Raw genomic sequence first — 26,485 nt, 5'->3', positions numbered from 1 at the left:
AAAATGTTTTATAAATTAATTGGCTGTTTTATAAATATAATAATCCTTATCTTTATCTGGGGAGTTATTATTCCTATTTTGAATATGGAAAAAGGGAACAGGTTGACCTCAGCCTTATAAAAGGCTATCAAGTTGTACAGATAGATTGTCTAGCTAATTTTCTCAACTTTACAAGCCAAGAAGAGAACTGTGTAAATTCTCTCCATCAGTCCTTGAATGTTAATTTAAATGTTTATTGAGCATCTAACTTGTGCCAGACATAATGTTGAACATTAAGCACACAACAGTGGGAAAAAATATGGTTCTTATTCTCATAAAGCTGCTTCTGCTGTGAGAGACAGATGTGAAACATTTAATTACACTTGTGATCAGGATCACATGTGGCTCTCAGAGTATGTATCAAGAGGCTTGATCTTAAGTGGGGAAGACTTCCCTGAGGAAGTCATGTTTCAGCAAAACTCTAAAGGATGGAAAGAACTACTTATATAAAAAGCACATGAAATGAATGGTGCAAGCAGAGGGTACAGTCATGATGAAGGAACTCAGCACATTCAAGGAATTGAAAGAGCAGAATAGGAACTTTAAAAAAACAAAGCATAATAAGATATAGATGGGGCAGATTGGCAGGATCTTGTTGATAGTTGTTAAGGACTGGGACTTATCTCATTGACTCTTTACAGTTTTAGACACGATAGGAAAATTAACAACTTGATTTTTTAAAATGAGCAAAAGATCTGAACAGATTCCTCACCAAAGAAGATAATATAGATGGCAAATAAGCATATTAAGAGGTGCTTTGCATCATATGTCATTAAGGAAATGCAAATTAAAACAATGAGATACTACTACATACCTATTAGAATGGCCCAAATCCAGAACACTGACAACAACAAATGTTGGCGAGGATGTGGAACAATAGGAACTCTCATTGACTGCTGGTAGGAAAGCAAAATGGTACAGTAGTCACTTTAGAAGACAGTTTTGCAGTTTCTTATAAAACTAAACATACTCTAACCACATCATCCAACACTCATGTTCTGGGTATTTACCCAAATGACTTGAAACCATGTCTACACAAAAACCTGCACATGGATATTTATAGCAGCTTTATTCATAATTGCCAAAACACAGAAGCAACCAGACATCCTTCAGTAGTGGATATCAGCAACCAGGGTATCCAGACAGTGGAATATTATTCATCACTAAAAAGAAATGAGTTATCAAGCCATGAAAAGACATAGAGGAAACTTAAATGCATATTACTAAGTTAAAGAGCCAATCTGAAAAGGAGGCTACATACTGTATGATTCCACCTATACAATATTCTGGAAAAGCCAAAACTGTGGAGACAGTAAAAAGATGATTGCCAGTGGTTAGGGGAAGGGAGGGATGAATAGGTGGAGCACAAAGGATATTTAGAGCAGTAAAACTGTTCTGTATGATACTATAATTGTAGATACATGTCATTATACATTTATCCAAACCCACAGAATGTACAATGAGTGAAACCTAATGCAGACTCTGGATTTTGGGTGATAATAATGTGTCAGTGTAGGTTCATCAGTTATAACAAATGTACCACTCTGGTGTGGGATGTTGATGGTGGAGGGGAGGATAGAGGAACAGGGGTATGTGGGAACTCTGTACTTTCTGCTCAATTTTGCTTTAAGCCTAAAACTGCTCTAAAAATAAAGTCTATTTTCCCCTCCCCCAAGTCTATTTTTTTTTAAGTTTTAGGAGGGAAATTCATGAACATATTTAAAATTTTAATAGATCACTCTAGCTGCAGTAACCCATGTGGATGAAGATAAAGAGCAAAAATGGGTGCAGAACTTAACTGCAGTGGTCCAGGTGAGAGCCTGGTACTAGTTTGGTCTAGCATGGTGTCAAAGGAGAAAGTGAAAACACGCAGGCCCTAGAGAGAGGCACATTTCTGTGCCTAAATAAATCAATGAACGGCTTACCCTTAGTTTCCTCACGTATTAAAAAAGAGGGGGGGGGACATTTGGGGGTTGCCCAAGGGGCTTCATGATTTAGGAAGAACTTATCACTGAATTATATGTAAGGCAAACCAGAATTAACTGAGCGTTTGATACAGTTTTCTTTTGTAATGGCAGCCCTGCATCAGACAAGAGCCATCAGGCAGATTATGATTTTTATGAGAGAATTTAAAAAATAATTTCTGAGGACTCTTTAAATATAATGATCCACTATTTTAGTAATAATCCTAATTGCAGTGATAGTGACCAATAAATATGATAATGCAATCAAACACCTAAAATGGAAATTTCTAGAAACCAATAAAAACATAGTGTTATTTATTTATTTATTTATTTATTTTTCACGGTACACGGGCCTCTCACTGTTGTGGCCTCTCCCGTTGTGGAGCACAGGCTCCAGACATGCAGGCTCAGTGGCCATGGCTCATGGGCCCAGCCGCTCCATGGCATGTGGGATCTTCCCGGACCGGGGCACGAACCCGTGTCCCCTGCATCGGCAGGCGGACTCTCAACCACTACGCCACCAGGGAAGCCCAACATAGTGTTATTTTGAGTTGGATTTTTCTTTTGTTTATATTTCCAACTTTGAGTATTACTTGGTAATCCCTGTGTAACTTTAACAGAGTTTTGTAATCTTTGGACAGGTATTATTATTCATATATAATGTTCATAATACATTATACATTATAACATTCTTAATGTTCATAATATGCTAATACTTCTATTTCATCACCACTCTCTCATTCCTGTTCCTGTTTTCACTGAATGAACAGAAGTAAAAGATGAGAGAGATTTGAGACACCAAAATAATACCTCCTAAGGTCTTGGCTTATTCCATTTTGTAATCTCCCAGGAAAGCTCTTCTAAAAATATTAACATAAGAGTCTGTTAAGGGGTATGGGTGAAAAAATGCTAGATAATTAGAGCTAAAAGCTCACTGGTCAGCTAAGTCTTGACAAAGAGCATGTTTGAGTTTAGTAAAACATTTGCATAATTAAAAGACTGGAATAAGACAATGTAAATCTAGAAAATTTTGCTAGAGCTGGCTAATACTTGCCTAAAGCACAAAAAAACTTATTAGTTGAATCAATATTTTCCATTACTAAAGAAAAATCTGCTTTCTTGTTATAACTGAGAAAATTATTTGAGGACAATATATAATTATAATAAATGTATACATTATTTTAATGTTTCATGCTTTATGCAGAATTGGATATTTAATTACTGTGATTTTTTAAAAGGTATTGTGGTTAGAAAAAAAAATACAAGTTGGTACCTAAAGTGATACCTGGCTATCCATGATATATGTGTCCAAATCCAATGTTATTTTCTTTCTCAATATTTCATCAAGGCTACATGTAGTTTTAATAGCCAAGCTATCACCTGAATGCTGTTAAAGAATAATCAGATCTGCTCAAACTTAATTTATATTATTTACCCAGGTAACAGATTCTAATTTTGAGGAAGATTGCTGACCATTTATGCGATCACTAAGAACTAATATTTGGCTTATAAATTCTAATTTCATCTTTTGTACACTGAGGAAAAAGATTAACAATTTTATCCACATCAAGATGCTTGTTTTGAAGGATTGATTCCATCTCTTTGAATAGTTCCTTCTCCAGTTTGCTCATGTTGTCCAACATTGTTTTGGCTTTTTCCTGAACAATTAAAAAATAAAAATAAGTAAATACACAGACACACATGTGTGCATGAGTGCACATGCACACACATGAGTCTAACAAAATTCCAAACCACCTCTACAGACAAGGTTTGTTCATTCTGGTTTCAACTTCTGGTTCGGTTCTCCTCCTATTATTTAGGTAAAGAAAGAATGAAATTCTTTGGGAAAAATCATTGTTCTAGATTCAGTTAATCTATTAACCACAAACTATTGGTTATTTTTAATAGAAAATACAATAACAATTATGTAGTATTAGTCTATAAGCAAGAAACTTAAAAGACAAATAACAGGTCAATTGAAAATTTGATATTAATTGTGGATGGGGAAGGTTGCTGAAAACTAAGGCTGAAATATTTTTATGAATTTGGATCTTCTACATTTAAAACCAGCATTATCAGATTAAACAAAGGAAATAGAACAGTGACGTTCAAGGGAAAGAGCAACTAAAAGAAAAGTCATTTTCTCTATAATTCCTCCTTGTATCAACAAGGGGGAAAAAGGTCATGATTCTTATAGAAAGGGGCAATTTTTAAGTTATTAATGAATTACCATCATCAGTTAGAGGGTAGATACTGACAGAAAAAGTGTATAAGAAGAGAGTTACTAGAAAGTGAGCGTAATTTAAAAAATTTGAACCATAATGGGGCAGAACTCCACAAAACAAGGATTCTTAACTTTGACCTATACTTCAGTATGAAATTGTATGCAATTTTTTCTGAAGAAACACTGTACTTCCTATCAGTGCAAAAAATGTATTTTATCGATAAATAGTATTAGAATAATTGGTCATCTCTTTGGAAAACGAAGTTAGAACCCTACTTCATAACACCCATAAAAATAAATTCCAGATAAAGAACTAAATTTTTCTATGCAAATATACATATATGTATTTGAAAGAAAATACAGAAGTTATATTTATTTTGAGGTGAGGCAGCCCTTTTGAAGCATGAAATCAAGAGGCCTTAAAGGAAAAGACTAACAAATGCAACTGATTAAATTTTAAACTTCTGTCTGACAAAAAAGTTAAATAAACAAACTGAGATTAAAAATTTTCTACACAACAAAGTTATTCACATATTTTTGCCTTTTTGAGGCAAAAGACAAAAACAACCAAGAATCAATTGAAAAACAGACTAAGGAAAATAATAGGCAAGTCATTTAAGAGGAAATACAAAGGCCAATAAACATATGAAATTTTCAACCTCATTAGTAATCAAGAAATATTAACTAAACTACCAGCAGGACTGACTCTCCCTAAAACACAAAAGTAGTTATTTACAGAGCTAGGACTAGAACCCAGCTCTTTGACACTACTTCCCTCAAATCCCATTGTCTTTCCACTACTTCATGTTGTCAATCAACATTTAATACCTATTAAATAAAGCCTAAAATAGTAACTGCTTTTAAATTTTATTTCATTATTACTTAGAAAAATGTCAATCAGCAATTTAATTTAGTTTAATGGGCATTTAGTAATAAGTCTACAAAACCCACTTCCCAGAAGCAGTATTTAAGGGGAAAAGGGAGCTAACAACTCTTGAGAACTATCATGAGCAATGAGAGCAGTGCAGAGGCTGCTCAGGAAGGAGGGAAAATCCCTCCAGAGCAGACATTCATGAAACATATCACTGAAGAACTTGAGCAAAGGCAAGAAGAACCAGGGGCTCATCATTTTTCACAGCACTGTGCTAAGTCTGGAGGATGGGCCAAGCCCATGGAGGGAATGACACTTCTGGCCTGGTGCACTGGGCCCTAGTCAGTGCACTTAATAGGCTCCTAGAACAAAACACTTGCCTCTCACTCCATGCCACTAGGTTACAAAAGGGTGTTTACACTGTAGGTCAGAAGTAAAACAAACTGGTCTCAGAAAAAAGCAGTAGTGTCAAGAATCTATAGCAAATAGAGGATCTGTACAGAGCTGTCTGCTTTAAGCATAAGCACCGGGGTAGGCCACGGGGGTGGGCCAGGGGGGTCGGGGAGGGAAAAGTATGGCAACTATGTAAACATACTACAGAAAAAGGATGTAAGTAAATAATTGCCGAGGAGGAAAATTCATCTAATTCATTTAATGTAGAAAGAATGTAAATGTATATACCTTCACAAAGTAAAAGTTATTATAGGCAATAAAAATCAGAAGCGAAGCTGGTAGAAGCAGGTGAGAAAAGGTATAAGATGACCAATCTTTTCCTTCATTGCAAGGACTCAGTTGAGAGTTCTGAGAAAAGCCTTTAGGTAGCCCTTCCATTTCCTTCTAATCTATTTTTTTAATCTCTGGGGCAGAGATGGAAGAGGGCAGGAAGGCTGAAGAGGTATGAACTTTATAAAATTATTTGTCTACCCATCAATCTATCTGTCCCCCCAAAATATATATCTACTTATTTCTGGAGATGAGATTGTGGGTGATGTGTTTAATCTTTTATTATGCTTACATTTAAAAATAATAAGCATTTATCTTTTTTAAAAACTTCAACTCATTATAATAATTATTATTTTAAGTCTATGGGGTGTCAAGTCACTTTCAATTAAAATTAATCTGAGGGTATATGATTAAGAACATTATCTTAAGAGACCAGGTTAACTCCTCTCCAGAGGTTTTGTAATTTTTGGTGTGAGATACACTAAGAAAGCTACTTAAACTCTCCAAGTCTCAGATTTCTTATCAGTAAAATGGAAACAATAATAGTACCTACCTGATAAAGTGGTTGTGAAGATTAAATGAAATATCCCATGTAACAGTACCATGGTACTTGGTGTATAATAAGTGTTCAGTAAATGTTAGCTATTGTTATTATGTTTAATATACTAAATTTCTCTGAATTCACAATACATTCTTCACCATTTTTTAAACCAAAGTTCAAAAACAATATAGCTTTATTATAGTCTAAGCATCTAAACTATTTTTAAACCTATTTTTATATAAAGGAAAGAAAGCTGAAATTTCAAAGTTCAAAATATGGATTGAATCATATTTTAAGTTATTCTTTTTTTTTTTTTTTTTGCGGTACACGGGCCTCTTCCGTTGCGGAGCACAGGCTCCGGACGCGCAGGCTCAGCGGTCACGGCTCACGGGCCCAGCTGCCCCGCGGCATGTGGGATCTTCCCGGACCGGGGCACGAACCCGTGTCCCCTGCATCGGCAGGCGGACTCTCAACCACTGCGCCACCAGGGAAGCCCTTAAGTTATTCTTAATGATAAAACAGAGAATATAATCTAATCATACCTGCTTATTATCTAGTATTTCCAAGGCCTGTTGATGTTTTTGGTAGAGTAGGTGTCTTCTGTCAGGCTTAATGTTAAACTGTGGCTTCTTTTTAACTGAGTCTTCAAATGTGGGTGAACTGGTGTCCAATAGTTGTGAAATATTTGGTACAAATATGAAAGGCTTAAAAACAGATCTAGAAGAAAAAGTATTAAGTTTGGTATGTGGGGATATAAAAATATTCAGCATTATTCTAAATCTTCTAAGATTCCCTCTAATTTCTACTAATTTATAACATACTAATTGTTCCTGTCATACTACTTATACCCATGCCTGTCTTCCCTGGTACACTGGGATCTTCTTTTGGGGCAAGGGATCATATTTTATTTAGCCTTGTATTCCCATGAACCTAACAAAGGGCCTGGCATATAAACAGTGTCAAGTAAAATTATAGTTCATCATTTTCTACTGCAAACTCCACTGTTGGAGGGTAAGAACAATCCTCAATGTAACAGATTGAGCATTAGGATTTGGGATGAAAATAAGCAGCAGTATTAATAAGGGACTCACAAATTTTATTCCGTTTTCTGGAAGTTATCTTTAATAATATGAAAGATTATAATACTAAGAGATAGTGAACATAAGATCACTTCTAAATGTAACATGCATTAAGTTTTATGAGATACCAATGATTTAAATCAAGGTAGTCTGTATATATACTACTTAAGATATAACCTGAACTATTGATATTTTGTTTCACATGTACGTATTTTCTAGATCATTTAACCTTTTTACTCTTACTCATCATCTAATATTTAATACTGAAATCTGCATTAGAAAACCAATCTACTTTTTTTTCTTGACAATTTTAAACATAGTTAGGGAAAGAGGGAGTAGGGATAACTGCATACCAGAAACTATAAACATTTTCATCCCATATGAATGAGAATAGTTATGGCAATGATACACATAGGAAAATGGCAGACTAAAACCTGAATAGAAAATGCATTCAAGAGACTTCCCTGGTGGTGCAGTGGTTAAGAATCTGCCTTCCAATGCAGGGGACAGGGGTTCAAGCCCTGGTCCGGAAAGATCTCACATGCCACGGGGCAACTAATCCCGTGTGCCACAACTACTGAGCCTGCGTTCTAGAGCCCGCGAGCTGTAACTACTGAGCCCATGTGCTGCAACTACTGAAGCCTAGAGCCCGAGCTCCGCAACAAGAGAAGCCACCGCAACGAGAAGCCCGCGCACCGCAACGAAGAGTAGCCCCCGCTCGCCGCAACCAGAGAAAGCCCACATACAGCAACAAAGACCCAACGCAGCCCAAAATTAATTAATTAATTAAAAAAAGAAAATGCATTCAAAAATTATTGTGGTATTTGTGCAACAAAAATTTAGCCTGACAAAATCATCACCAAACTAATGACTCTACCCTACCCCTAACCCCCTGCCTGGTTTATAGTACTTTGTGACTTTACCTCTCAGGATCAGGAGTCCCTGTAAGGAAGTGGATGCAAGGAACGTTGGAGTCTTGAGGTAAAATAGAAACCATGCTTGCAGTGGTCAGGAATTCTCCCTCCATATTAATGCCACTTGGTTTATCTCGGAGAATTTCCATCATTGTTTCAAAGGTTATGTTTCCTAGGGAAATGAATTTTAAGACGATCAAATACATATGCATTTGCAGGTTGGTATCCTGCAATTATGAACTGCTTTCTCTATTGATAATACATAATATGAGACACTGGTCTAGGTATAAATTAAGTAAGATTGACTATAAGCAAATCTTGTATCATAACTGTTAGACTCACTGCACTGTCACAAGGAAGATTTTTTTCTAATATAAAATATACAAAATCTCAAAACATTGTAACAGGTTAAATCTGTTATTTCCTAAGAAGAAGAAATCAATAATGCAAAATACACTCAATCTCACTGCCCTTCCAAAAATTTTTAAGAGCTATGTAGTTAACAATTAACTGATGACATCAATAACTATTATCTGAGTCTATCCATTCTGGGAACCAAATATTAAGAGAATATTGTGCTTAGTTTCCAATATTATACAAGATGTTCTTTACAAAATAACAAATTATTTTTCCTGTAATATAATTTCTATGCCTGACATTAATACTCTTGTATGAAAGTGTGAATTGTAACCTGAGTGGGAATGAAGGAGGCAAAAGACATTATTGGCTAATGGAATTTGTATGTACATAGTTCCACTGGACTACTTTAAAAATTTAAATGTCCATCATGTGTGATGAAAATAAATGGCATTACATTCTGTTTTCTGCTTTCATAGGTAAAGTTTGATATTTTAAGGAGTTTTTTTGAGAAAAATAGAAGAAAATCTATCTCTTTAGCAAACACAACATGTCCATGGTTACAGAGAACCTCAGAATCCCATATTTGGAAGGCATTTCCACCAAAAAATTTTAAAAGCCAATTTTATGCCCTCAGACAGCTCTGTTTCTTTCTATATATATCCATAGTCAAAGATGTGATTTAGGAACTATCTCATGACAAGATGAATAATCTTACTCTTCCACAATGCAGTCCTCCAGAAGTAGCCAAAATATCTTCTTCTCACATGATAATAATTCTCTTCTCCAAAATTTATGACTCAATTCTCCCTGAATCACATTAGAACTCCTTCAAATTACTACTAAGCTTAACTGAAATAAACTTTTCCTCTCCATCTGTCTTTTGTCTGTATTAGTCCTATCTTTTGTTTATCTTGGTCCTATCTCTGCCATCAGATTATAAATTCCTGATCTTTTGTCTGTATTGGTCATATCTCTGCCATTAGATTACAAATTCTCTCAAGACAAGAATGGGATTTTCTCTATTTAGTTCTCATTCATTCAACAAATATTTATTGAACACCTATTAAATGCCAGGCACTGTCCTAGGCAATGGACAGACAGACACAGACAGACAGAAAGACAGATATTGATAGATTTAAACATGGATATACAGCTCTGTGAATATAAAGAAATGAAAGTCTCCTGATCCAATTTCAATTGAGGTAACTACAGTTAACAATTCAAAAAGGATTTCTCCTGGGACTTCCCTGGTAAGACTCCACGCTCCCAATGCAGGGAGCCCAGGTTCGATCCCTGGTCGGGGAACTAGATCCCACATGCATGCCACAACTAAGAGTCTGCATGCCATAACTAGGAGTCCGCATGTCGCAACTAAAAACAAAAGATCCTGGGGCTTCCCTGGTGGCGCAGTGGTTGAGAATCTGCCTGCTAATGCAGGGGACATGGGTTCGAGCCCTGGTCTGGGAGGATCCCACATGCCGCGGAGCAACTAAGCCCATGAGCCACAACTACTGAGCCTGCGCGTCTGGAGCCTGTGCTCCTCAACAACAGAGTCCGCGATAGTGAGAGGCCCGCGCGCTGCGATGAAGACTGGTCCCCGCTTGCCACAACTAGAGAAAGCCCTCGCACAGAAATGAAGACCCAACACAGCCCTAAATAAATAAATAAATAAATAAATAAATAAATAAATAAATTCTAAGATATCTCTTATTAAAAAAAAAAAAAAAAAGATCCTGCATGCCACAACTAGGACCCGCTGCAGCATAAATAAATAAATAAATAAAAATAAATAAATAAAACATAAATAAATAAATAATTTTTTTTTAAGAAAAGATTTCTCCTGAAGAGTTTCAGAACAGGTCTGAAACCTTTTCTTTTTTTTTTTCTTTTTTTTTTTTTTTTTTGCTGTACGCGGGCCTCTCACTGCTGTGGCCTCTCCCGTTGCGGAGCACAGGCTCCGGACACACAGGCTCCGCGGCCATGGCTCGCGGGCCCAGCCGCTCCACGGCATGTGGGATCTTCCGGGATCGGGGCACGAACCCGCGTCCCCTGCATCGGCAGGCGGACTCTCAACCACTGCGCCACCAGGGAAGCCCTGAAACCTTTTCTTTGAATAAATGCAAGAAATTCTCATTATCAGAAGAAAACTGGTACCAGAAAATAGCCACTTAAAGCAACATATTTAAAATAAGAAATCAAAACTTCATGGTAAGTAGTGGAGGAAAAGGATTGACTGGGTCTTTAAAATGAAATTAAAATACAAAAATAAGTTTATATAAGCTTATAGTTAACAAGATTAAGGTTAAAATTTTAATATGCTAATTCTTAGAACAAAGAATGAAACAAGTGTAAGTTTTACAACAAAATGGTAAGAGAATTCGACTTTATTTGACTATTGCAGAATGATCATACAGATAATGATTGCAAAAATATATGAGGACTTCATCAAGTTTCTCAAGTCCTCTTCTTTTTTTTTTTTAGTGTAAAATAATTTTATTTTTTTTCCTTTTTAAAAAATTTTTTGGAGTATAGTTGATTTACAAGGTTGTGTTAGTTTCAGGTGTACAGCAAAGTGAATCAGTTATACATATACCCACTTTTTTTTTTTTTAGATTCTTTTCCCATGTAAGCCATTACAGAGTACTGAGTCGAGATCCCTGTGCTATACAGCAGGTTATTATTAGTTATCTATTCTTAATTATTTAATACTCAAATCATTTTCTTTTGAAGCACTTTGTCGTGTTACTGCTCTCAGTTTTTCTTCAGTTGTCAATAGGTCTAACTCTCTGTCCATTTTTTAATTTGCCAGTGGTTTTGTATGTGATCTAATTAGTTATCTAATGTTAATTTCATGGGCTTCTGGAAATCTTGCATCTTTTGTAAGACTTTCAGTTTGTATTTTATTTGTATTGTGTTACTAATCATTAAGAGACATCAACAAAAATATTGACGCAAAGAAGAGGAAGGATAGTGTTAAGTCGGGAAAGATGTTTGAATGAGGACTAATTTTATAAATAGATGGTTCATGAGTGATTATCTTTATATTTAAGACTACCTTTGCTTCCTTATGCAACCCTTGTAACTTTGGGGTATCAGACTGAAAATTCAGATAAAATGGACATCCCTCCTACCATCCATCACAACTTGCTGCAATCTTTGCTTCATTAACCAGCTGATATATGACTAAAATGAGGTCATTTTTTTAAAGTACCTACATCTCCCCAATTTTCTTATATGACCTCCTAATTTTTCATGCTTGTACAAAGTTTATATTCCCCAAAGTATAATTCTACAAGAAAATTAAAATAGGATCACTAACATATAATTACTTACCTGAAAAACCAAAGAGAATAGATTTTAAAACTACGGAAAAAATAGACTATCAATGAGGTGTCCCATTAAATAAGTAAAAACACTCCTCAGCTTTCTTATATATCAAAACCAACCAATTAACAAACATAATAGAAAAATATTCCATTCACATTACCAGTAAAAAAATATCAAATATCCAGAAAAAAACTTAAAAGTCAAGTAGAAATCAGTAATCTAAGCTTCCACCTTAACAAACTAGAAAAAGAAGAGCAAAATAAGCTCAAGGCAAGCAGAAGGAAGAAATAATACAGATAAAAGCAGAAATCAATGAAATTGAAAGCAGAAAACAGAAAAGTCAATGAAACAAAAAGTGGTTCTTTGAAAAGATCAATAAAATTGACAAACCTCTAGCTAGACTGACAGAAAAAGAGAAAACACAAATTACAAAATTACCAATATCAGAAATGAAAAAGGGGTATCATGACAGACCCTGCAGACATTAAAAGCATGATAAAGGAATACTATGAACAACTCTATACCCATAAATTAACAACTTAGAAGAAATGGACCAATTATTTGAAAAGCACATATTACCAAAGCACACTCAATATGAAATAATTTGACTAGCCCTATATCTCTTAAAGAAATTGACTTTAAAACTTCCAGAAATTTCCAGGCACAGATGTTTCACTGGAGAATTCTATCAAACATTTGAGGAAGAATTAACTCCAAATCTACACAACCTCTTCCAGAAAATAAAAAAGGAGGAAACATGTCCTGACTCATTTAATGAGGCAAATATTACCTTTATACCAAAACCAAACAAAGACAGCACAAACAAACCAACACAGACCAATATCTCTCATGAATACAGATACAAAAACCCTCAACAAAATATTAGCAAATAGAACCCAACAATATATAAAAAGAATTATATACCATGACCAAGGTGGGTTTATTCCCAGGATACAAGGCTTGTTCAATATTAGAAAATCAATGTAATCTATCATATCAACAGGCTAAAGAAAAAAGAGAATCATATCAACTGACACAGAAAACGCATTTGACAAACCTCAGTACCTATTCATGATAAAACTCTCAGCAAACAAGGAATAGTGGAAAACTACCTTAACTTGATAAAGTTGACAAAGTACATCTACAAAAAGCTACAGCTAATACTATACTTAATGGTAAATGACTAAATGCTTTCCCCCTAAGACTGGGAACAAGGCAAGGATGTCTGCTCTCACCATTCTTATTCAGTATAACGCTGGAAGTCCTAGCCAGCACAATAAGGCAAGGAAAGGAAATAAAAAGCATACAGATTGGAAAGGAAGAACTAAACTGTCCCTATTTGCAGATGGCATGATAGTCTATACATAAAAATCCCAAGGAGTCTATCCAAAAAAAAACCCCGAAAAACAAACCTCCTAGAACCAGTAAATTCATTTAGCAAAGTCACAGAATACAAGATCAACATACAAAAAAGTAATTAAAACAATCTGAAATTTTGAAAAGAAGTTCTTATTAAGAAACAATTTGTTTAGGCTCTATAGAAGAGAACTAGAGACACTGTTTTCTCATTTAGGTTGAGACTGCAAATTTTGTAGGTCCCACTTCACTTATAGAATCTATTCTAAAGTAATTTTGAAATGCAGACAAACTTAATAAATAAGATGTTCACATGATTTACAGTGGTAAAAGGGAAACAACCAAAGAGTGAACAATACCATTTGTGTCCTCCCGTCCACCAGTTACTATGTTCCAGAAGGTCATAGACTGTATCATGTCTGCCACTATGTGGCCCCATGCCTAGCACAGAGCAAGTGTTTATAAAAGATTTCTTTAACAACTACAAAAACTGTCAATATGGAAAACCTAGACAAATAAAATTATAAAAGTCTAATTAGAACAGAAAAGAAAAATTCAATAAACGGACAACCATATCTTGTTCTTGACTAGAAGGCAATATTATTAGATGTGAACTCTCCCCTAAAATAATCTATAGTTTTAATTCAAATCCAATCAAACCTCAAAAAGATTCTTCGGGGAGAAGCTGGAAAAATGATTGTAAAATTAACCTTGAAAAATGAACAGTCAAGGATTGTCAGGAAAATTCTGAAAAAGCAGAATAATGAGGAGGTATTTGTCCTACCACATTAAAAAAAACCCTGTAAATTCATTCATATTGTCCTTTGGCTCAAAAAGCAAGTATTGAGCACTTATTACGTATACTTACACTGTTCTAAATGAAACTGGACAAATACAGTAATCTAATTTACACTTGGGTTTACTTAGGAATTTAATATTTGATAAAGTTGGTTTGGCATTTCAAATCAACAGAAAAGATAATTCATTTAAAATGTGGTGTTGAGATCACTGGGTAATCATTTTAGAAGTGAGAAAAAAACTGTAATCCTAATTCATATTTTATTTTAGAATAATTCCAGAAGAATTATAAATTAAAAAAATCAAACTATAAATATAAGATGTAGATAACCATTTCTGGTACAGTGAAATGGTCATTCTAAAAGCATGACATCAATGCTAGAAACCATGTAAGAGCAATTCCACATGGGACAGAATCAACCATTTTATTATTACTTTTCTATTTATGCCAGCTATTCTTTAGCCCTTTTTATCCTTTCTTGCCCTCTTTTGAATTTAACAAGTATTTACTATTCTATTTCTCCCCCGTTAGCTTATTACTTATATATTCTTTTATTATTTTATTAGTTTCTCTTGACTTATTACAGTCTGCCTTAAATTAGTTCTTCACCACTTAGTTAATGCAAGGGCCTTGTAACACTTTAACTCCAATTACTGCCTCCTGTTTTTAGTGCTATTCTCATACATTAATTCTGCTGTGTTCATCTGGGTCTTCTGAGAAGCAGATGCCACAACATGAGATTAAATGTACAAGGATTTTATGAGGGAAAATGCCTATGAGAGAAAATGGGGAGGAAGCTGGACTGTGACAGAAGTCTGAACCTGGCTTTACTAGAGAGGGAAGAAACGTTGGGTGAAAGTGACCTAGACTGCCATGCCACCTAAGGAAAGCTTTGCGAGGCCCACAGGGAGTCTTTGACCCAGAGTCGGCCATCAGAGGAGTCCAATGACCCCAGGAATGGGCCTGCCTTAGTCTCCCTGCTGCTTTCAGTCATTGGCCAGGAGCAGCCTGTGGGAAGCGCAGCCTTAGTACTACATGAATTCAATGCACAACAGAATTTGAGCACTGCAGCTATGGCCATTGGTCATAAAATTATTATTATTTTAAACAGACAATATTCATTTAGTCCATGCACGTATTTACTGTTTCTGTTGCTCTTCATTCACTCCTGCTTACCTTGCCTCTATCAAAGATCATTTTTCCTGCCCGAAGAATGACCCTTAGTATTCCTTTTAATGCCAATTGGCTAGTGACAAATTTTCTCAATTTTATTTCAACTTTATTTTTGGAGGATATTTTCAGTGGGTATAGAATTCTAAATTGGTAGTCATTATCTTTCTCCATCACTTTACAGATGTCATTTTATAGTCTTCCAGATTCTTTCCCTTCTTTTGAAAAGTTATCTGTCAGTCTTATAGTTGTTCCTTTGAAGATAATATATATTTTCTCTCTGACTGCATTTAAGATCTTCTGTTTCTATTTTCCCCCTTCAGCAATCTCACTACGATGTGCCCAGGTGTGGTTTCCTTTTATTTATTCTTGGGATTTGCAGAGCTTCTTGAAGCTGTGGCTTGATGACTTTTATTAGTTTGGAAAAATTCGTGGCCAGTTATCTCTTCAAATCTTGCTTTTGCCCCTCCATATTCTCTCTCTCCTTTCCTGCTGGGACTCCAACTACATATATATGAGACCTTTTCAATGAGTCCTATATGGCTCTCACACTCTTGTCCATATTTTCCAAACTCTTATCTCTGTTTCAATCAGAGAACTTTCTACTAATCTTCCAGTTCACTAATATTTTTCTTCTGCTATGTCTAATCTGTTGTCAAACTAATCTATTGAATTCTTAATTTCAGTTATTATAAATTTCTATTATTTCCATTTGGTTCTCTTTTATAGATTTCAGTTCTCTGATGAAATTCTCCATCTTTTTGTCTAATTTTCTTTCTTTTTTTTTGTTTTTTTTTGTGGTATGCGGGCCTCTCACTGTTGTGGCCTCTCCTGTTGCGGAGCACAGGCTCCGGACATGCAGGCTCAGTGGCCATGGCTCATGGGCCTAGCCGCTCCGCGGTATGTGGGATCTTCCTGGACCGGGGCACGAACCTGTGTCCCCTACATCAGCAGGCAGACTCTCAACCACTGCGCCACCAGGGAAGCCCTGTCTAATTTTCTTGAACATATAAAACATACTAATTTTAAAGTCTATATCTGATAAAACTAATTTGGGGATAACCAGTGGGTCGGTTTCTACTGTCTGTTTTGTTTTCTCTTGATTTTCAATCATTTATTTGGTCCTATTTCTTGGCATGTCTGATAATTTTTTATTGAATGTTGGACACTATAGATTAAAATCTGTAGAGGCACTGCATGATATTTTCCTCCACAGAGTATTTAATTTTCTTCTGGCAAACAGATGGAATATAGGTAGATTACCTATTGATCCAGCTGAGACTGGTCTATTCTGTTTGTTCTTATTCCTAAAGTGTAGCCTTTATGGGGTTTCAACTGAAAGCCTAGGGTATTTCCCAGGCCTCTTCTTCTTGGTTGTTCATCAAATCCAATTTTTGTCCCTAAGGCCTTGTGAGACTGCCAAAATCTCTACTTAATTTTTTTTTTTTTTTTTTTTTTTTGCGGTACGCGGGCCTCTCACTGTTGTGGCCTCTCCCGTTGTGGAGCACAGGCTCCGGACGCACAGGCTCAGCGGCCATGGCTAATGGGCCTAGCCGCTCCGCGGCATGTGGGATCCTCCCGGACCGGGGCACAAACCCATGTCCCCTGCATCGGCAGGTGGACGCTCAACCACTGCGCCACCAAGGAAGCCCTCTACTTAACTTTTTAAGCTCTTGGTAACTAATCCTACAGAGTCTCATCCTACATATGCACTGCTTAGAAGTCAGCAACTGCTTTAAGGAGAAATTGTGACATAGAAGGTCAGACTCTTCTCAGAGTGCACATAGTCTTTTCCCAATCTCCTGGATCTAGGCCCCTCATGTCCTAACTGTTTTGGGTGTTCACCATGCCTTCAAACAGTGGGTTTTATTTTCCCAGCTTTTAGTTATTCTTGGGAAGAGGTTAGTCTAGTACTAGCTACTCCTTGTTAACCAGAAGCAAATGTCCAGCTTTGTGATTTTAACCACTCCAATATTATGCCTCCCATTTATTAAATACATCAGTCTCTTTTTACCCTCAAGTAGTATCAATTTCTGAATAACAGTAATGAATGTGATAGACCCATACTGTAACAAGTAGAGTTTAAAAAAATAACACAAAACATATAGTTCCTGTCAGCGGATAAGATATTTTCAGATACTTTGTATGGAAATGTTTAATTACTTCATTAAAATTAGTTCTAAAGAAACAAATAACTTTCATTTAACATAGTTGGTTGACCACAGGTAAGTTTTTCCTCTCTCTCCAAACCCTACTACAATGACAGCAAAGGAATAAAAAATGAAATTACTCACAAAGACAAAGAAAGCATGAAGAGCAAGAATTTCCCCCCATCCCCATGATATATGAGAATAATTAAAAGAAAATAAGCTTACATCAAGTCTGCACCCAGGTTGTGATTTTTGTGACATTTCAAATTAAAATAAAATTGATTTCCATATAAAACAGTCTAATGTTCCACCCTGTTAATCACGCAAACTTCCAACTGTTTTATGTTAATAGCAAATTTTCACTTTCTCCATAATATAGCTATGACTTCAAATTCAAGAAAAATAATGTATAGACAACTTGTTGCAGGAGCAATATCTTTCTGTTAGTTTTGGAAAAATGCAGGAAGGGAAAAAAAAAGGATACACCTGAAAACAACCCTTAATATTAAAACTGAACAATAAAGCAAAAGCCATCCACACCTATCTATCACACACATAGCTTCTGCACCTGGTGAGATTTTAGAATGATTCAAATATAAATTCCTGTAAATGGCAAGTTTTAATGAAAACAGTGTCAGAACCATAACACTGCATTAACACAGGTATTATGAAAATGTTTTCTGTAGTCAAAACCTACAATTCTCAAAATGAAAGAAGGATTTACATAATCACTTGAGTAGGATAACTATAAGTAATCCACTTGCAAGCACTGGATAAGTACTGAGACTGCAGTGGCAGGGTTCACTACAATGAATGCAAAACACAGGGTACAATTTCACTGCAATTTAAACTAGTTATTTATAATACAAGAGTGAGTATAGATACAATTTGGATATACATGCAGCACAGTTAATAGCTATCAGGTAAGAATAGTTGTAAAGAAGAGAGGTAGGCTCTTCCATCTAGAAAACTCATAGGAAGAATTAGCCATAATGTACTAGTAGACAATTTTCTATAAAAGTACTGGAAAGACATTTATTCTTTTGGCAAAGCACAGAAAGTTGGATGAACTATACTTCATACTTAGGGGAAAAATAAGTTTCATGTCAGATGCATCTATTACTATAATATTTTATGCATTTCAAATCTATAATTCAGTTATTTTGTAGTTAAATATAACAGAATTAATTATTATGATACAGTGGCTAATTAATTTATAATTCTTTCTACCTATTTTTTCTTCCTTTCGTCTGATCACCCTAAACCTTATGATTCTTGACATTTTCCTCTCCGCCTTAATTATGTGTTATTATTCTTCATTTTTTAAGAATACCTGCTAATTTTATGTCCTAAGCCTTTAGGTTTATTGCCAGAAAAAAAGGATACAACAATGATCTTCGTTAAACTATCTGCAAATTATAATTTAATTCAATTCAACTAATATTCCTTTGTTAATTTAACAAAAAAAAGAAACTTATTAAGCACACACACACTAGTGCAAGACACTGAACTAGGTGCTGAGAGAAATATAAGGACAAATTAGAGTCCATTTTTTTTCAATTTCATACAGGAGATAAATGAAGAGCACAAACACAACTCCCTCATTTGTAAAATGAAGATAATACCTACTTCACATGGTTGCTTAAAGAAAATAATGTAATCACTTAGCACAGTGTCTAGCCTTTGATACACTTTTGTAATAAATAGGAGTAGGTGCTGCTGCAGCCAGTACTCTGTCTCTACTTTTACAATGACAGTAAGCCTAAAATCAAAATCCTTAGGATAACATATTTTAGCATTTTCTACATATGTACCTATATGAAAAAAGATAGTTTAAATAACCTACTTATAAAATGGCAAACTAATATTAAGAAACTTTATAGGAAACTTTTCAAATGACAACATTCTTCTGGAAATTAAAATATAAGATATTAAATACTTTGAAAACAATGATGTTAAGGCATTCTAAAAACATTCTGTCACAAACTTTTTTCTGCTATACATATAATTAATTTGTTTAATGAATACTTGAGAAGCAAGTATTCATCGCTGACTTATCTATCTCTGAGTAGTTGCTTTCTGATTGATTTATAGAACCATTTTATCCTTCAAGTGAAGGAAGATAAATCAGTCACAGATTTTTATGAGTGGAAAGACCCTTTTAGCATTTATCCACCACCCAATAATCTTCTAAATAAAAGTTATTTTTCTGGAATTATTTGGAGGCGAATAGACAAAGGTACATTACTAATAATTTTTTAAGAGTTAGTAGTAACCAAATATAAAAATGGGGAAAAAATATATTAAGAACAGGAAAGTTATTTAAAAATTATAAATTTTCAATAAACTTAAGAATATGGTTAACCTCACTAATAGGAGAAATATATTTTAAAGTAATAACATGCCAATTTTGCCTAAAAATTTAACAAGATGGAACAAAAACAATATCCTATATTGGTAAATATATTAGAAAATGGGCACTCAAATATTGCTGGTGGAAATTTAAACTGATGTAACTTTTCTGGTGGTCATTTTGGCAATGTGTTTCAAAAGCCTTAAAACATGCACATGCTTTGACCCCACATTCTACTTGTAGGAAATTATTCTAGGAAAATAATCATGGATGTGAAAATAAAGAAGCTATGAGCATACTGTAAAATTTTCAGTGGTAGAAAACTAAAAATGACCTAAATAACAGAGAATTTGTTAACTAAAGTATGATTCATACAATCAATCTTTACTATATAATGATAAAATACAACCACATGGAAATAAATATTATACCAAAATAATAGAATACTATGCATCTGTTAAAAATGAGATAGTTCTATATATATTAAAATAGAATGATCTACATTATATATTGGTACCTAGAGAAAACTTATGTGCAGAAGAGTGTGTATGGCATGCTACCATTTTTGTAAAAAGGAGAACAAGAATACCTATACATATTTGTTTCATTAAGCATACATCATCTCTGAAGGCATATACAAGGAAATGCCTGTAGGAAAAAGGACTGAACAGGGGCATGTTAGAAAGGAGAGGCTTCACTGTATACTCTTGTATACCTCTGAATTTTGAATCATGTGAATATATTTATTTTTATAAGTAAAAGAATGTCATAGAATATTAAATGACATGGGAAGGAGTTCTGCTTTCATTTAGGCTGAGTAAGCTTCTATCATACTAACCCTCCCTCAGATAACTATAAACTTGGGACAAAATACACTAAGGCTCTTTACCGTGAGCAAAAGCAGGAAAATTCTGGAGGAGAGGTGACACTTGGAAGATGGGATGAAGCACAGAGTAAATTTCCCACTTTTGTTACGGCTTTAGCCTGAGGGAAGGCCATGGTCAATGCTGTGCAATGTGGCACAGGCAGTTATAGAAAACCTTGGTCTTTCTGGCCTGAAGAACCAGAGGCCAACTACTGGTACTAGAAGGTAAAGGGAGAATCGCAGAAAGGAGAGAGTTATAGAGAGCAACCCCCAAATTCTTTGTAAAAAAAAAACTCTGCCCAAATCTCCATCTGTTTCATGAATCAGCATATGTGGGGGAGAATGATAGCAGCTCAGCTAAAGATAAAAGAACGAAACTGAAATTTGAGCTGCTGACCAGGAGACAGACTTTGCAGACAGAACACAACCAATTCAATTGCTAAATCAAAAGTTATTGATATTTCTTCCTAGGTGAGTTTTGGTGATTGGTGGCTTTCAAGGAATTGGTTCATTTCCTCTAAGTTACTGAACACACTTAGAGCTGTTTATAGTGTTTCCCTATTATCCTCCTAATGTCTATGGGGTCTATAATAATATGTTTTCCTGACATGTAACTTGTGTTTTCTTCTCTTTTTTTTTTCATTGTGGAGCTGTTTCAATTTATTAATCTTTTCAAAGAACCAGCTTTTAGTTTGATCCATTTTCTCCACTGTTTTCAATTTTACTGATTTCTGCACTTTATTATTTCTTTCTTTTCTTTGCTTGGGATTTTTTGTTCTTTTTTTTTTCTTTCTTTTTTTTTTTTTTCTTTCTTTTCTTTTTTTTTTTAGTTTATTAAGGTGAAAGTTTACATTGTTGATTTGAGACCTTTCTTATTCTCTAATACAAGCACTTAATGCTTTAAATTTTCCTGTAAACACTACTTTTGCTGCATGCTATAAATTTTGGTATATTGATTTTCATTTCATTCCACTCAAAATATTTTCTAAGTTCCCTTGAGACTTCTTTTTTGACCCATACATTTAAAGTGTGTTGTGTGGACTTCCCTGGTGGCGCAGTGGTTAAGAATCCGCCTGCCAATACAGGGGACACAAGTTCGAGCCCTGGTCTGGGAAGATCCCACATGCCGCAGAGCAACTAAGCCTGTGCGCCACAACTACTGAGCCTGTGCTCTAGAGCCTGCGAGCCACAACTACTGAAGCCCGCGTGCCTAGAGCCCATGCTCCACAACAAGAGAAGCCACTGCGATGAGAAGCCCGCGCACCGCAACCAAGAGTAGCCCCTGCTCGCCGCAACTAGAGAAAGCCCGTGCGCAGCAACAAAGACCCAACGCATCCAAAAATAAATAATAAATTAAAAAAAAATAAAGTGTGTTGTGTGATTTCCAAGTATTGGGGATTTTCCAGATATCCTTATGTAACTGATTTCAAATATAATTTTATTATTGTCAAAGACTGTACTTTGTTATGTCTCTTTTTAAGATTTGTTTTATGATCCAGGATATGGTCAACTTAGTGTATGTTCCATGTGCACTTGAAAAGAATATGCATTCCACTGTTGTTGGGTGGAGAATTCTATAAACATCAGTTAGATCCAGTGGTTGATATACTGTTCAATTCTTTCATATCCTTGCTGATTTTCTGTCCACTGGTTCTTCCCATTACTGAGAGAGAAGCATTACAGTCTCCACCTATAATTGTGGAACTGTCTACTTCTCCTATCAGTTCTGTTAGTTCTTACTTCATATATTTTGAAGATTTGTTGTTAGGTTCGTATACATTGACCATGGAGAAAATAATAACCCTGAAATGACCCTTTTTTGATTATGTGATATGTCTCTCCCTGATAATGTACCTTGCTCTAAAGTCTACTTCATCTAATATTTATACAGCCAACCCAGCTGTCTTTTGATCAGTGTTTACATGCTGTCACTTCTCCCATTCTTTTACTCTTCGCCTACTTAAAGTGAGTCGCTCGTACACAGCATATAGCTGAGTCGTGGTTTGTTTGTTTTTTTACTTCAGTCTGACACACGTCATCTTTTAATTGGTGTGTTTAGACCATTTAACAATTAATGTAATTATAGATATGTTGAACTTTAGATCTACGTTATATTGTTTTATGTTCGATGCTTCTATTTTTATGCTTCCATTTCCCCTTTCCTGCCTTCTTTTTGAATATTTTCTTAGTATTCCATTTTAATTCATGTGTTTGGGTTTTTTTTACTGTATCTTATTACATAGCTTTTTAAATAGTTGCTCTAAGGCTACAATATATGTAATTAAATTATCTGTTTACTAGAATCAATATTTTACAGCTTTAAGTACAATGTAGAAACCTTAACACCATATGTACTCCCCTCTTTATACTGTGATTATCATGTATATTATAGGAAATGGAATTTTGGCTTATAACTGTTAGACACATTTTTAAGGTCTTAAGAGGAGAAACGTGGTATTATATTTACCCCAATATTTACCATTTCTGTGGCTCTTCCTTCATCCCTGAAGTTCCATGTTTCGCTGTGCTATCACTTCCCTTCTATCTAAAAAAATTCCTTTAGCATTTCTTTTACAGCAGGAATACTGGCAACAAAGTCTCTTAGTTTTCCCACATGGCAGGATGTTTTTATTTCACCTTCATTCCTGAAGAATACTTCGTCGAGATACAGAATTCTTTTCTTTCAGAGCTTTAAAAATGTTGTTTCATTGCCTTTAGGCATCTATGGTTTATAATGAAAAACACACAGAAATCATTTTTTACCTACATATAATGTGTTATTTTTCTTTAGCTGCTTTTAAGCCTTTTTGTCTTTGGTTTTCAGCAGTTTGTGCATTTAGGCATGGATTTCTTTTCATTTATCTTGTTTGACGTTTGCTAACTTTCCTGAATCTGTAAATTTAAGTCTTTTGCCATTTTGAGAAGTTTTCAACCATTATTTATTTTAAAACTTTTCTGCATCACACTCTTCTCTCCTTCTGAGGCTCTAATGACTCTAGATGTTTAGGTATTATCCCACAGTCCCTAAGGCTCTGTTCTGTTTCTTTGTTTCAATTTTTTTTCTCTCTGTGTTCATATTAGATAATTTCTACTGATCTATCTTCAAATTCACTGACACTTTCCTCTGTCATATCCATTCTGCTATTGAGCCCATCAGAGGAATTTTTTACTTTAGTTACTGTGTTTTTCAATTATAAAATTTCCATTCAGTTCTGTTTTATAGCTTCTATTTCTCTGCTGAGATGCTCTACTTTCCCATTCATATTGGGAGTGTTCACACTTAAAATAGCTGCTTTAAAGTCTTCATTTGAATGACACAAATGAACCTATCTATGAAACAGGAACAGACTCATGGACATAGAGAACAGACGTGATTGTCAAGGGGGAGAAGGTTGGGGGAGAGATGGAATAGCAGGTTGGGGTTAGCAGATGTAAGCTATTATACATAGAATGGATAAACAACTAGGTCCTACTATATAGCACAGAGAACTATATTCAATATCCTATGATAACCCATAATGGAAAAGAATATAAAAAAGGACATATATATATATATATATATATATATATATATATATATATATATTTAACTGAATCACTTTGCTGTACAGCAGAAATTAACACAACATTGTAAATCAACTATACTTCAATCAAAAAAATAACTGAATAAAGTCTTCATTTGATAATCCCAACATCTAGATCATCTTGTCATTGGTATCTATTGTCTTTTCCCTTCCAAATTGTTGAGATTTTCCTAGTTTTCATATATTGGGTAATTTTGGATTGTACCATTTAGATTACAACATTATGTTATGAGATTTTGGGCCTACTTTCTGTCCACACCCAGTGCATAGTTCCAGGAATCATACTGTTTGAAACCAGGCCAGGTGATATGGAAGGAAAAAAACCATGAAACTCACTGCTGGATGAATTCATACTTTGGGTTCTGGTTTCTTTCTCCTATTGCCTGTCCCTTTTTACATTTAAAGGTCCTCAGATAACTGTTCCATACAATATTTCCAGGCTTTTGGTTATATTCAGAAAAAGAGATAGAATAGAGTTTACTTACAGCATCTTATCTGGAACCAGAACCAGCCTACATTAAATGTTAATGAACTGTAGTTTCTAATTAAAAGGCAAAACTTATCAGAATGGTTTAAAAAAAAGATTAAACCATATATTTTTTTTACAAGAAATGTGCTTTAAATATAAAGATACAGATAGTTTGAAAGCAAATGGATAGGTGAGTATATGTCATATAAACAGTAAACAGAAAGCTGGGCTAAAGTTGACTTCAAGACAAACAGTATTAACAGTGAGAAATACTATTTCATGAAGAAAAGGCCCAATTCACCAGAAAGACAAAACAATTATAAATATGTATGCACCTAATAACAGAGCTTTAATATATATTAAGCAAAAACTGACAGAATTAAAGGGAGAAACAGACAATTCCATAAGCATAATTGGAGATTTTCACACTCCTCTCTTAGTAATATATAAAACAAGAAAAAAAAATCATTAAAGATGTAGATGATGACAGTAACCATCTTGACCTAATTGACCTAATTGATATTTATAAAACTCTATACCTAACAAGTGCAAGGTGCATATTTTGTACAGCAAAATAGATCATACGCCAGGCCATAAAATAAGTCTCAGTAAATTTTAAAGGACTGAAGTCATATAGAGTATGTTTTCTGAGTTCAGTGGAATTAAATTAGAAATCAATAACAATAAGATATCTAGGAAACCCTCAGATATTTGGAAATTCATAACACACTTCTAAATAATTCACAAGTCAGAAAAGAAATCACAGGGGAAATTTTAAAACATTTCAAATGAATGATAACTAAAGATGTGGAATGATATTCCAAATATACCATCAACTAAAAAGTGGATTAAAGTAGAATATATTCAGTATTGGCCTATTTTTATTTTAAAAAATAAGCTGTATATGTATACAGGGAAATATGGCTACAAAGAATATCTGCTAGCAATGATATATTTTACTTTTGCAATTAAAAATATTTAAATGTTAAGTGAGTGCTGAGTACTTATTATGAGTAATTTTTGTTCCTCTTTGTTTACCTGCATTTTCCAAATGCTTAACTTTGAATATTTGTTACAACATTCAATTTTGGTTTTGTTTCAGTGACTGTAATTTTCATTTTTAGAATTTCTGCACATTTTAGAATTTTCAAATTTATCTGTTTATTTTTCATAATCTCCTACTCTTCCTTTATGGATTTCATTCCTTCCTTTATATCTTTGAACATTTTAATTTTATTTTTTTAACTTTTTATTATAGAAAATTTCAAATATATAAAAGTTCAGAAAAATTATACAATGAATCCTCAAATATTCATTACTGCTTCAACAGTTATCAAATCTCTCCCATCAAATTATTTTGAAGAAAATCTCAGTCACATCATCTCATCCATAATATTTCAGTACGTTATCTATACAAAAGGAATTTTTTTATAAATATAGCTAAAATACAATGACCACATCTGAATTTTTTATAAATATAGCTAAAATACAATGACCACATCTGAATTTTTAAATAATAATTCCTTAATATTATTTAATCATTAGCTAACTTTAAATCAGCTAATTTGTTCTCGGGTGTGAATTTCCTGTATTTGTTGGGTCTATGAATTGTTTCTCTTTTAGTACTATATTTGCTCATGTGTTTATAATTTTTTTATAATTTTTTTCCTGTGAAATCATCTTCAAAGGGAATTTCT

The 26,485-nt window shown here is 34.4% G+C and overlaps 1 protein-coding gene across 5 annotated transcripts in view; it reads right to left on the bottom strand.

Annotated features, from left to right (window-relative positions):
• Nucleotides 1–1,091: 1,091 nt before the first annotated feature.
• SCRN3 (secernin 3) overlaps nt 1,092–26,485 on the bottom strand; it is a 36,892-nt gene continuing 11,498 nt past the window's right edge. For 2 of the 5 annotated variants that reach the window (XM_082630555.1, XM_082630551.1), the window contains exons 6-8: nt 8,365–8,527; nt 6,905–7,079; nt 1,092–3,661 (exon numbers count right to left, since the gene is read on the bottom strand). In XM_082630555.1, coding sequence (XP_082486681.1) covers nt 3,491–3,661; nt 6,905–7,079; nt 8,365–8,527 — 509 coding nt within the window. In that variant the 3' untranslated portion in view covers nt 1,092–3,490. Of the gene's footprint in view, nt 3,662–6,903; nt 7,080–8,364; nt 8,528–26,485 lie in introns of those variants that run through there. The other 3 variants (XM_082630552.1, XM_082630553.1, XM_082630554.1) reach the window with 3 other exon arrangements.

This window comes from Mesoplodon mirus (genome assembly GCF_964341445.2).
Source record: "Mesoplodon mirus genome assembly, chromosome: 8".
Taxonomy (NCBI): domain Eukaryota; kingdom Metazoa; phylum Chordata; class Mammalia; order Artiodactyla; family Ziphiidae; genus Mesoplodon; species Mesoplodon mirus.
The sequence above is the reverse complement of the archived record's forward strand: the minus strand, read 5'-3'. Positions and strand labels throughout refer to the sequence as shown.